Raw genomic sequence first — 12,685 nt, forward strand, 5'->3', positions numbered from 1 at the left:
TCTCTTTGTGCCTGCTTTCCCGCCGCTTCTCGCCGGTGTGCCCCGTCCCAACGGGCTTGGACTTCACGTGGCTCTTTGGCTCAGTGGATCCGTGGCTGCTGAGGCGCGGCCCGGGGGGCATTTCGGCCGGCTGGGCTGAACCTCTGGAAGGCGGTGGGTAAGGTGATCTTTGCCTTTGGAGCCGTGTCCCGCCACACGCGAATACTCAGTGTGCTTTCAGTGCTGTCAGCAAGTAAGAAACACGCTCTGCTCTGCCTGGCGTGACCTGCAGTACGGTGGCGAACGCGGGCGAGTGCTCCGAAGAGGTTCCCGCAGGATTTTCAGTCCCTCTGACCCAACACAAGCAGTGCCCAGGCGCTTCTCTGTCTCCTGTTGGCAGGAGTCGCAGCGTCGCAGGTTTCGAATATTGCTGCTGGTCTTTACTCTCCGAAATAAAACTCCACAGGGTTGCAATCGTGTGGTGCCCGCTCTGCCACAGAGCGAGCATGTGACCTTGGGAAAAGTCAATTTATATCTGTCCCAGTTTCATAAGCACGACTCCAGATACTTGTGTGCCTTTCCCAAGTACTTTGAAACTGACAGAAGTTACTCTTCATTTTCAATGCAACTTGATGGCTGGTAGTTCTAAGGCAAGCTTAATCCATCTTGTTCACCATATTCCCATACTTCTCAGCTCTTTTTTTTCTGTGCTGTGCTATGTGGCAGTGGCTGAGAATATGTCAGCCTGGAAAGTAGTGAGTAGGTAGGGCAGGCACACCTCTCTGATGAGGAGCTCAGTCTCTTTGCTTCTATGGCTTCCAGGGTAAAGAGCTTTAAAATGTTTGCATGCATGCTGTTTCTTGCCTTCCTTTCCAGATTGTAATCTTTTATTGTAGTTTCCAGTCGGGGAAGATCTGAAAAATTCAGGTTGAATGGAGAAGTCCTTGTATTACTTCCTTTACTCTCTAATTTCCAGATTGTTATTAATGAAAAGGAGCTGACTTTCCAGTCCTTACCTACTTCAATTTTTTTCCCCTGCTAAATAGCTTAAACCTGTGCCTCTACTTCTGTTTTCAGTATTTCTAAGCAGATTACAACGAGGACCCTTGTCAGGAATGCAGAACTCGCCCACACTTATCGAATGAGCTAATCAACAATTTGTTAAATTTATTTTCCTTTTCAAAACTTGAAAGAGGAATAGCAGCAGACAAAATGGAGAAAACTTGGCATTATCCATGTATATCCAGTTCAAATGCAATTAATGCTTTTTTTTTTTCAATCTTTGTTGTGTGAAAACAGGACAGTTCTGGCATGTATCTGACCTACATTTAGATCCGACTTACCACATTACCCCTGATCGCACCAAAGTTTGTTCTTCTTCCAAAGGAGCCAATGCCTCCAACCCAGGCCCTTTTGGAGACTTTTTGTGTGATTCTCCATATCAACTTATTTTGTCAGCATTTGCATTCATGAAGGATTCACAACAGCAGGTTTCATTCATGATTTGGACTGGGTAAGTGTTTAAGTCACTCTGCAGTTAAAGTTTCTAACAGCTGGCTATAGTGCAGTAATTCACAAGTTTATATTTGCACCAACAGATCTGAGTTTAGTATCTCACAAATGCTGCTTTTAAGTAGTGCCTTTAGTTGCCCAAATGGCTAATGAGTGGAAGACTGAGTGAGAATGTAAGGCCTTGGGAACAGATTTTAATCTCTGCAGTCCTGTCTGAATATTGTTGGACTCTTCATTGGGACATTTACCACATGATTGTGTTAGTGTAAGTCAACAGAAGTGGTGCAGGGATGGTGGGAAATGGAAAAAGCAAGCAGAAAGGTCAGAGGAGTAACTGGAATTAATTATTACGGGAGGTAGGTCTTAAGGTCATTAAATCTAAAGTACATCCCTTTTTTAGAAGATACTTAAACTGTAATTTATTTGGTTCTGTAAGAGGTCACTAGAAGCAAGCAATACTATAGCGTATGTATTTTATTTTTAAAGTTAACGTTCAGGTCCAGTGCCTGTAGGAATTCTAGATCAGGGGCTAGCAACAGGAGGGTAACAGTGCAGCAGTAGGTGCTGTCTCTCTCTGCATTACTACCACTTGTAGCTGCACATACTTCTAAAGGAAGTTTGATTTCACAGTCTCCTCATTGCAGTATTTTGGATGTGTCCAGTCCCTTTTGAGTAACACATGTACCTTCTCGTTGTTGCTCTTCTGTATGGGAAAATGGGCATAATTATACTCTCTCTCACACTGGTGTTGTCTGTGAGGCTTTGTATGCCTTAGCAGTGGGACTGGAGAAGGAAATGGGGAAGGGAGGCATATGAGTAGCTCAGTAATACCATGCCCTGTTCCTTTCTAGGTATTCATAAGAGATAGCGTTAATTTGTCTTTTTGCCACAGCAAAATTTTCCATTCTACCATCACGTAGTTTTCTATGGTATACATCAATGGACAGCTTTTCAGAGAGTTTAGTATCTTGAGTATTTTTGAGTACTAGTTTGTTTATTGATGACGGAGTCTTTTTTGCTGGGGGAAGGATGTTAAGAAATACAAATATGTAAACATAAGTGATTAATTTGTTTTACTTTATTGTAGTTCGTTTTGAACAGACTGCTGGTAAAAGGGGAAAATAAAATAAGAAGTTTCTGCAGATGATAGAAAGTATATCTAACACAAACAACAGTAGTTCAAAATGGTGGAGTTGAATTAATTTCTAAAAAATGTTACTGATGATAACTATGAATCATTGGCTAAATGTTAGCCTACTTGTCTTTCCTTATGTTGCTAATAAACTTCTGTTAATAAAGCCTTTTCCCTTTTCAGAGATAGCCCTCCTCACGTTCCTGTAAAAGAGCTTTCCACAAAGCTGGTCATCAGCATCATTGGCAATATGAGTTCTACGATTCGTAATTTCTTTCCAGATCTTCAGGTTTTCCCAGCCTTGGGCAATCATGACTACTGGCCACAGGTAAAACAAGTTAGGAGTTTTTGTGTCATGTTGTGTTCCTAACCCCTCGGAAATCAAACGTAAAAAATAAGAGTTAAGTCGATATAACTATTATTCTGAAATTCTCCAGTTAGCAATTGAAAACCATAAATAGTTCCAATCAAAAACAGAAAGTCCATCTCTCTGTGTATTAAGTTACCCAAGGAAACGTTGATGCCACTTAAAATGTGTATGTTGCCTGAGGTCATGCAAATTTCCTGGTCGTCGTTCCTTGTGGCATAGAGCCACCAGGTCTCATCATAGTTAATAGACACTTATTTTTTTCTTGCTTTGCAAGTCATGCATGTGTGTACAACAACTTAATATATGAGAAATAACATCCCTAATGGATCTGGGAGCCCATGGCAAGAATCAAGGCCTACTGGAAGCCTATCTGCTGACATCACTGGACCTTTTTTATCAGACCAGTGATGGAATTTTTGTAACGTTCACATAGTTTTGCCACTATTATTAAAAATAAGTCTTTTTTTTCTTTCCTTATTGGATGCTTAGGAATACTCACATTGATGATTTACTGTATAGATGGGCTGTTGCATCTGAGGACAGTGTTTTTTCACTTTGAGTGTTCTGTGAATATTGTTCTTGGCATAGCTTAAAAGTAAACAGTTGCTTCATGTGTCCTTTAAAGCGTATTGTGGGATGATCTGGCAGCACTCGAGACTGAGGAGCAAATTCTGTCATTGGACCTGAGGGGACAGGAAGGGTTGTGGAGCAGGTCAACTAAAATATTTTGTTTGAAGAGCTAGATGGGAATCCAGTAACACCCCTTCACACCCTGAAATACTTTTATTCTGGCTTTCTGTGTTACTCCTTAGGCCTGTTGGGGTATCTTGATATTTTGATAAATACCACCTTAACTGAAGTCTCACTCAGTGTTTTGCCTTTATTTTGTTTTATTTTGAAAAAAGTCTTAACAGACAATTTTCATTCATCGGTCCCCTTGGGTATAGAAGAGAAAAAACTGTATACAATAATGTTATAGATAAAGAATGTAGTGATTTTTCCAACAAATGACAGGTTTGTTTGTGAAATTAAATCTGAAGATAGAAAAAAGGTGGTCAGGAGGGGCAGATGGGCATCAAATAGTGTTTTGAAGTAGGTTGCTGATTGGAATAGCCGTTCTACCTCTCTCTGCACAAACCACACAGGAGTGTTCCTGTGGTTTGCTTTGAAATGAGAGGTTTCACCAGTGCACAGAACTGACATACTTTTGTGTTACAGTTTGAAAAAGACCATGGGATCAGAAGTTCCCTACTACGGGGTCATTTCAGGTTATTGATTTTTTTAAATTTTTTTTTATTTTTTGCTGTTGATGACATTTCTGTTTTTCATACAGACATGCTTGGCAAATGTCCTGTAGGCTGGAAGGGATGTGGAGTGAGCCGCACACTGCAGGCTGTTCCAGAGCAAGTGTGAAAGCTGCGTGCTCACTCCACACCAAAGAATTTTATTGCTCTCTGCTGTGTTTTGACCTGTCCGTCTTAAAAATTTAACTGTCTTCAGTGATTTTTTTTTTTTTACAGAGCCTATTAAAAATACTACTCAGGTTAATCAAGCATTGGGGTACCTTCCAGATTGTATATCATGACCTCAGTCTTTCTGCATAGTCTAATGTGTTTCACAGATCTTCGCCCCTGCTTAAAACCAATTCCCAAACTGCTGGCTAATCCAGAAATTCGCAGAGCAGTGACTTGCCAAGGTCCAAACTGCCTTCAGTCTGTAACGTGGCCTCTTATCTGAGATCAGGTTTTGCTATGTCTGTTAGAGCCTGTCAGCTCCAGCTGAGCTGATGTGGCTCAGAGCTGCCTTGTGAACCCCTATCTGTGCAGGGCAAGCAACACGTAACCCAACAGACTTGTAATTGCACTGCTCCTAGACAGGGACTTAGTGCCTAAGCCTCTAACAACGTAGGTCTGGTTTCAAAGATCTTGGAAAGGTCAAACTGTATGTTTAAGAAAACACGTGCTGTAATACTGTTCCTATTTTTCATCCTTTTTTTTTTTCCTTTTCTTTCAGCACCAAGAATCCAAGCAGGTATTTTAGTAACGGCAAGGACAGACTGGGATTTTTCTGTTGGGGTTAGTTGAGAGCGTGGCTCTTGCCAGGCTGTGGCACTTGGGCATTGCTAGGCTCAGACTGAAGAGTGCTGCAGTTCTAATTAGAGACGATGGGATGAAACAATGACATTTTTTTTCAGTTTAAATGCTGTATTGTGAGAACTACAGGATATCATGGATATATTTGTGAATTTCACTAGAATATTTCTGAGGGCCGTAGTGGAGTTTTGGGTGGGCTGCTGTGAACCACAAGTTGCTTGAAAAATTTATCTGGTATAGAAGTTTATGTTCAAGCTTTTCTCCTAGGAGACTTTACTTTTAGACTCTGAATCTTCAGGTTTTTTATTTATTAATTTTGCAGAATGCATAGTTTTTCAGTCTGCTGTGCTCCTAAGGCTTGGAGTATTTCTGACATTAGTTTACAAATGCATTAACAAGGCTATGCAGTCGATTCTGACTAAGCCCAGGCGTTTGTTCCTGATCAGCAATACTGAATGTTCAGAAGTTATATTTCCTCTCTTAAGTTTTTCCTGGTGATGACTGGATACACGTACATGTTATGTGAGAGGGTAGGTGGGATAATTTAGTGCTTTTTTTTGTCTGTGTGTCTGAATGCTAGAACTTAGGCAGATTTCTGCTCTCTCACAGGATCAGCTGCCTGTAACTACCAGTGAAGTTTACAACGCTGTAGCAGATTTCTGGAAACCTTGGCTAACGGATGAAGCAATCAGTACCTTCAGAAAAGGTAAAATATGCCGGTAATGCTTTGTAAAGCTGGGGCTTAGGGAACTGGTGTTTCTATGTATTTGTCCCATTTGTTTAGCTTGGTCTTTTAGGATGAATCGCCACAATGGATTATCTGTAATGTTTATCCTGGAAGAAGTTAATTGTCTTTTTGAATAGCAGTGCTTATCTTCAGGCTACATTTATTCTCTTCTGATGCAATAATTATTGTAACATGTGCAGTGTTACTGCCTTCTGCCGATGCATGTGAAATGTCTTTTGTTGCCTTCAAGACCTTACGATACTTTATTAGATAAAGGTGTATGATACATGAGAAGATTTACATTGTGTTGTAAAAAAAATGGATGAAATGTTGTTTCTGTTTTGATACTGTATGTATTTTACAGCATATTGAATAAGCACATATTTGTTCAAGTTATGGGAGCACACAGTCTTGGTGATTATACTGTTAGTTGCATCGTACTTATGTCCAGCCTACTAAACTGGGAGAATATTAATATCCTAATTATGATTTTTCTGTTTGGCAAAGGGCTGAAAAGTTCAACCCAGTTTCCAGTCCACTCAGACACATTAGGTATTTGTAAGTTTAATTTGTGGTTTTGTGCCCTGAATGAGAAGGAACTCTGGGTAAGAGTGGAAGTGGGAACTCTTAACAGGAAAAACAAAACTCAAAGGGGCAGGACTTAAGGTATATTGTTACAGCTCTGTTGTCATGGCTCCACTGAAGTCCATGGGCTTCATGGCCATGCACCCATTTAAGAACCTCTGTATGCTGTGGAGAGTTTTAGGAGCTTGGATTCCAGTCAGAAATTAAGTGACTTTCAGAGTACAAGAATACTAAACTCAAACAGTTCTTCCTGGAGGAACCTATATGTTCGCAGTATTTCAAGAAATGGGGACTTTTTAACAATTACTGCATCTCCCAGTGTGAAAGAAGGGTTACAGGGCACTTCTTATGTGTCAGTTGGATAATTGCATCTGAAAACTGTCAAATGAATGCAAAGGCAATTACAGGGAAGAATTCATTAAAAATTCAATGTCAACTTCTCCTACCCAAGTGTTGCTAAAAACAGACTCTTAAGATGTTCTGCTGTGGTAAGGTGATGCATATATTGAATAAACATGCCAGATTCTATTTTATTAGGAAGAGTAAGGCTGAGTATTTTGTCAGTGCTGCACTTTTCATTCCAAGGTTGTGCTTTGAAGTCTTTAATTTTTGAGATGATGTTGGTCTTATTTTCACAGGTGGCTTCTACACACAGCTGTTTGAATCCAGTGGTAGCTCTCAACCACTCCGGATAATCAGTCTGAACACAAATTTGTATTACAGCCCCAACAGTGTAACTGTGAATATCACTGACCCAGCCAACCAGTTTGCCTGGCTGGAGGGAATACTAGAAACCTCTTCACAGAAGAAGGAAAAGGTAGGGGATCTGAACAGAACCCATCAGCATTACTTGTTAAAACTTTGAAAAGAAAAAAAATAAAGTACTATTAGAGACAATGAAAATATAAACCTGATTCTAGAAGAATATCAATGCTGCAAATGCTGCAAAACGACAGTTTCATTTTTTTAACAATTCTTCCTTGAATATGCACATTATACTATAGCAATTAATAAAATAGTTCAGTGCAGTTTCTCAAATTATACAGTAAAATACCTTTTCTTTCCTACTGTGTAAAATACTGTAGAAGCCAGGATGAGAATACTTAATACTTTCACTTTTGTTTCTGGCTCTTTTTATTCATAGCCTTTAATTATAAAATGTGCACACTTGACGCAAAACAAAAGCTAGCATATTTCATTTACATTTTTATGTAATTACAAGTATAAAAATTAGAAATTAGAAAGGAGTTTGTCAACCACAAAACTTAATCAAGCTGCAGCAATTGCTGTGATTTGAGTGTTATAATAAATGGTCTTATAATACTCAGATTTTTAAGTGAGGTTATAAATTGTTGGCTCATGTTTGATTGATTGGTGTGGGGATTGGATCATCATCTGACCAGAAAAAGTGTTTAATTTGAAACATGTTTACATTTTGCTATAGTGTTACAGTTTTATAAATATTACAGTCAGAAGAAAGGGGAGATTTCTCTTCCTCATAAACCCCTGCAGCATATTAGTTGGTGTGTGCAGTTGGAACCAAGTCTTGACCTCAAGCAGAGGAGTTTTAACCAATTCTTCCATGTTTCTGGTGACTCTGACTGTGCAGGCTCCGTAATATTCTAACATAAGTTTTTATTACTATCCCCTTGAGATGCCAGATTGTAAGTCCTGCCCTAGTAACTTTTTTTCTGCGTTTGAAATAATTGATTGAATTTTCCTTTGCCTAAAATCACATCAATTGGAACTTTTTCGCAAGAATATACTGAATTAATTAAAAAACCCCCTACTTTTTCTCATTATGAACTTGCACATTCTCGGTGTTTGTATTTTATGTAACACAACTGTCGTGATTTATAGCTTTCAGAGTGCCATTTCTAAGACGGCATTATTATGAAATTGTGGTAACCATTCCTAATTTACAGCTAAAAGTGTAAGTTTCAAATGAAGGTGCTAATTGTGCTTTCTGCATCTAATTCCTTAGGTATATATAATAGGACATGTACCGATAGGATACTTGCCATATGCAAGAAATACTACAGCTATCAGGCAGTGTTACAATGAGAGACTGGTAAAGATTTTTCGCAAATACAGTAGTGTTATTGCGGGACAGTTTTTTGGACATACACATAGAGATAGTATCATGGTCCTCCTGGATGAAGAAGGTAATGATGCTTGTTCAATCCTTCACCTTTTTCTTCTTGCTTAAAAGCAAATTAATACTTTCTTGCAAGCTCTTACTAGTCAGCCTGTGTTACAAATAATTGAAAAATTTTTTCCAAAGAGAACCTTGCAAGGCAGACTGTCTTTTTTTTGTTGTTGTTGAGGTCAGAAGAGATTCCCTAAGCCTCTTTTTTTTTTTTTTTTTTTTTTTAATGAATGCTTAATGCTTATGCCTGGGCAAGAATTTCTAGTCTTTCCTCTCTGCTCTGTCAGTGACATGGGCAAATTATCCTAGCCAGTTGCTATTGTGTAATGTGTCAAAGGGAATGTTCTCAGGCCAGCTAGACATGCTCTATATTCTTCTGTTTCCTGCATCATTACTGTGCCTCTCTGCTGAGTTCCCTGCTGCTTCAAAGTTAATTAAGATAAGGGTAAGCAGGAGGCAGGGGAAAGAAAGTCTGCCTGTTGCATCTCTTAGATCAGCTAATTTCCCTTTGAGAAAAGCACCCAGGTTTGAAAATTTTGTTTATTACTTGGAAATCCCTTAGTTTTGATCATGGGCATGGCCTTATGGAGCCCTCTAACACCTCTCACAAAAGATCTCTAATGAATAATTGGTTAAATATTTGTTTCTGTATCATAGAACAGTGAGAAGTCCATTGCTTTAGTGTATGAAAAATACCCAAGTATTATTTGGCTTTTTATGTATGCTTTATAGAAAGTCATAAAAGCAATGCCCAAAATAGTGACTGAGGTAACACAATTTTAAATAATTCACTTTTTTTTACATTACATTATCCTGGAATTAATCTCCAATAAAAATAAATCCAGCTCTAGTGAAAGAACTGACTTTTTAAAATTTTTTTTTGTAATGGCAGTTGAGGCATCTTATACCTAGATATTTTTCTGTCTTGTCCCATTTGTGCATGAAATTATCACCTCTGCTGCTAGTTTCACTGGGGACAGACTGATCTTGATACCTTGTCATTACAGTTTGCATGTGCAATAACAGCTTTTGAATGATTTTAATAATTTTGCATCTTTTGACAAAATCTAAACAACAAAATTGCACATAGCTAAATTCAGTTTACGTTTATCTGTACAGCTTTAGGCTGTCTTCCGTTCACGCTATTTTCCTTTTCACAGAGAATTCAAGGTAAGTGCAATATTGTGGCCAACATCAGTGTACTGAGATAGGAGCTCAGTTTTGTGTTCTCTGGAAGAATCTAATGACTTCTAAGCTTTCAAAGCTTCTGCTCATATGTGGAGATGGACTTTGTAATTTCCCTGCTGTGATGCCAGAGAAGGGAATAGTTAGTGCTTTTTTTTGTTGTTGTTACACAGTGGATCTGACTATATACTTACCTGCATATTCTGTCTAATTAAAACCCATATATACATTTCAGTTGCTGCAAAGATCGGTTGTGGGTTAGTCTGGATGAATAAAGTCAGGGCTACGTGATACCCTGGTGTTTCTAATAACATCATAAATAAACAAAGCAAAAATTACAGAAGGAAACGTGAAATGCAGCATGGAGGCAGCAACTAGAAGTTTTGAATATTTCTTCTGTAGAAGTATGGAAAATACAGAGCCCTTACATATAGGCAAGACCATTTTGCACAGGTAGTTGAATTGGTGGGAAGCCTCTAGTATAAACTTAACTGGTGTGCAGGGGAATACTGAGGTGTTTTAACACAGATTTTGGTCTATCCAGTGGAAGCATAGAAGGAGTTCGTAGTAGTGGAGCTAATCCAGGGGAAAAAAATGCTAGCATACCTAAGCCAGTCACTCTGGTTCTTGCCATGTTGTTTCTCTACAAAAATATTTGTTGGAGAAAGAAAGGATTGAAAGGAGTTTGTTTCCTCTCCTTCCCTCTTCCTGCAGAAAAGCCAGTAAATTCCTTGTTTGTGGCACCTGCCGTAACCCCAGTGAAGAGTGTTTGGCAAATGGAATCCAATAACCCCGGTGTCAGATTATATCAATATGATCTTCCTGATTATAGCTTGCTGGTAAGATTTTAAAGCATTTTTTAGTGTCATTAAAAGTGCAGCAAGATGTCACCCTTTGTAGTCTTACTATGGCTGTCGGTGCAACTTTGATGCTTACTCTCATTTTTCTTCCTGGGCGAAGGAAGGGAAATCTGAAAGAGAATTTGGTCAATCTTTCTGTGCCTGCAGGACCACTCTGTTCTCTGTGGTATATTCTTACGATGTAGAATCAAAGACAATTGGAATTTTTGTGGGTGGGATCCTGAAAGTATTTGCGGGCAATTCTGCAACAGTGAGAAGGGTTCACCTAAATCCTGGGCTTGTTTACATACCAATGTTGTTTCCTGGTGATAGCCGGAACTTTGGAATACAGTCCATGCAATGCTTCAAAGGGTGTAGAAGAGCAGGTGAAGAAAAGCACTTTTAACCATGTGATGATGTCTTTCGTAGTCGTGCACCTTCTTGTGCAGAGTTTTTACTTTTTCTATGAAATTACAGATAAATTTAGAAGGAAAAAAAAAAAGTAGAATACTTCTCTAGTCTTATGTGATTTTTGAGATAAATCCAGTGTAATTATTTTGGCTCTGAATGACTCAAATACTCTCTCTGAAATTCAGGTTAAAAATCTCTGTGTTCAGTGACAATGCATCCTGCAGCTTGATTGGGACTGAGGTTTCTCTGTGGAGACCCATGATAATACAGACTGCTCCTTTCTTGTGCAGATTTCACGCCTGCATCACCATCTCTTCCTTTGCCTTAAAATTCCCCTGAGCTTTTTCTGTCCAGTCTGCCCCTCAAGCAGTGCCCGCAGAAAAGAACCTGGTTCTCACCCTTTTGCCCTTGCCCCTGCTTTAAAGCAGATGGGAGGGGAGTGGAGTTTGGTTTTACAGTTGGGACAGGAAAGACCTCTTAACGCTGCCGCTGCTGCGTTTTGTGGCTCCTTTTTCTTCTCCTCCCCAACCCCCCACCAGTGCTGCGCTGCAAGTACCAGCTTTGGGTGTAAGCCCAGCTCTTGGGGTGGGACGTGACCTTCTAGTCAGTTGTGAATAATGAGGAGTGACAGCTTCCTAATCAATATATCACTCCAGAGACTTAATGAAGCAGGGAAGAAAGCAATACAGCCATACTTTTTCTTTCTTCTTTTTTAACTGTAGGATCTTTGGCAGTTTTACTTGGACCTCAGAGAAGCCAACAAGAAAAATGAATCAGACTGGAAATTAGAATACATCCTGACTAAAGCCTACGGCATTGAAGACTTGAAGCCGGAAAGCCTATATAAAATGGCCAAGGAGTTGTCTGTACCACACAGCACACTGTTTGAGCAGTATTACAGTAACTTCATTGTGAGTTACGACAAAACCATTCTCTGTGAAGAGGGGTGCAAGACCTGCCAAATATGTGCAATCCAGTATTTGGATTACTCCTCATACACAGATTGTATCAATCGGGAAGCAACGTGAAGATGAAATCTCTGTGTATTTGTGCTGATACTGACTTTAGCCTGTGATTTAAAGAATCTGCTCAGCCTTTAGCTCAAGCACTGACAGGCTGATAGGGAGCCTGTGGGATTTCTCTGAATTCCAGAAGAGCAATAAATCTCTCTAGGTCTTTCTTCGTGTGAGCACATTTTTCCTCCACTTCTGAATAAAAGTTTATTTGCCATGTAGTATTGGCCGGATACTCTGTTGTTGTTTCAAGTGTCCTGGACTCTCTGTAACAAGCATCCCAGTATGTGGGAATAGAAGTTACTCACTCAGTTCTTTGGAAATCCAAGTCTCTTCTCAGGGTGTGTAAACGTAGGCAATGCCATTTCAGGCATAGGATTTGTATGGGGGCAGGTTTCAACCATCTGCTGTCACAATTTGCAAACTGAAATCTGCAAAGCCTGCATTTGCTGAGGCTGGAGTGCAGTTATGTTGTTGATGCGATGCCAGCATTAGGTATCTTCCTGTGTCAAATTTCTTTTTCCTTCTTAACCACTTAAGCCCACCTCTAATGAGGGGCATATTCTGATGACAGCATGTAAGTTACTTAAAGGAACAGAGACCACCATCCTCTAGATACTTAATGTGTTTTTTTCAGAATGTGTTTGCCCAGCCCAAAGTGCTTTTTTCTCATGACAGAGCTATGTGCAT

General features: G+C 39.5%; 1 protein-coding gene across 1 annotated transcript; it reads left to right on the plus strand.

Moving 5' to 3' along the window:
- Positions 1-1,278: 1,278 nt before the first annotated feature.
- On the plus strand, positions 1,279-12,010 carry SMPDL3A (sphingomyelin phosphodiesterase, acid-like 3A; the record flags this gene model as incomplete). The annotated part of the gene is made up of 7 exons (XM_009866343.1): positions 1,279-1,492; positions 2,807-2,951; positions 5,696-5,792; positions 7,037-7,215; positions 8,383-8,563; positions 10,447-10,571; positions 11,705-12,010. Coding segments are annotated over 7 exons (1,247 nt in total), but the record flags the coding sequence as incomplete, so codon positions are not given.
- Positions 12,011-12,685: the final 675 nt, after the last annotated feature.

Source organism: Apaloderma vittatum, unplaced genomic scaffold, assembly GCF_000703405.1.
Source record: "Apaloderma vittatum isolate BGI_N311 unplaced genomic scaffold, ASM70340v1 scaffold24553, whole genome shotgun sequence".
NCBI classification, from domain to species: Eukaryota; Metazoa; Chordata; class Aves; order Trogoniformes; family Trogonidae; genus Apaloderma; species Apaloderma vittatum.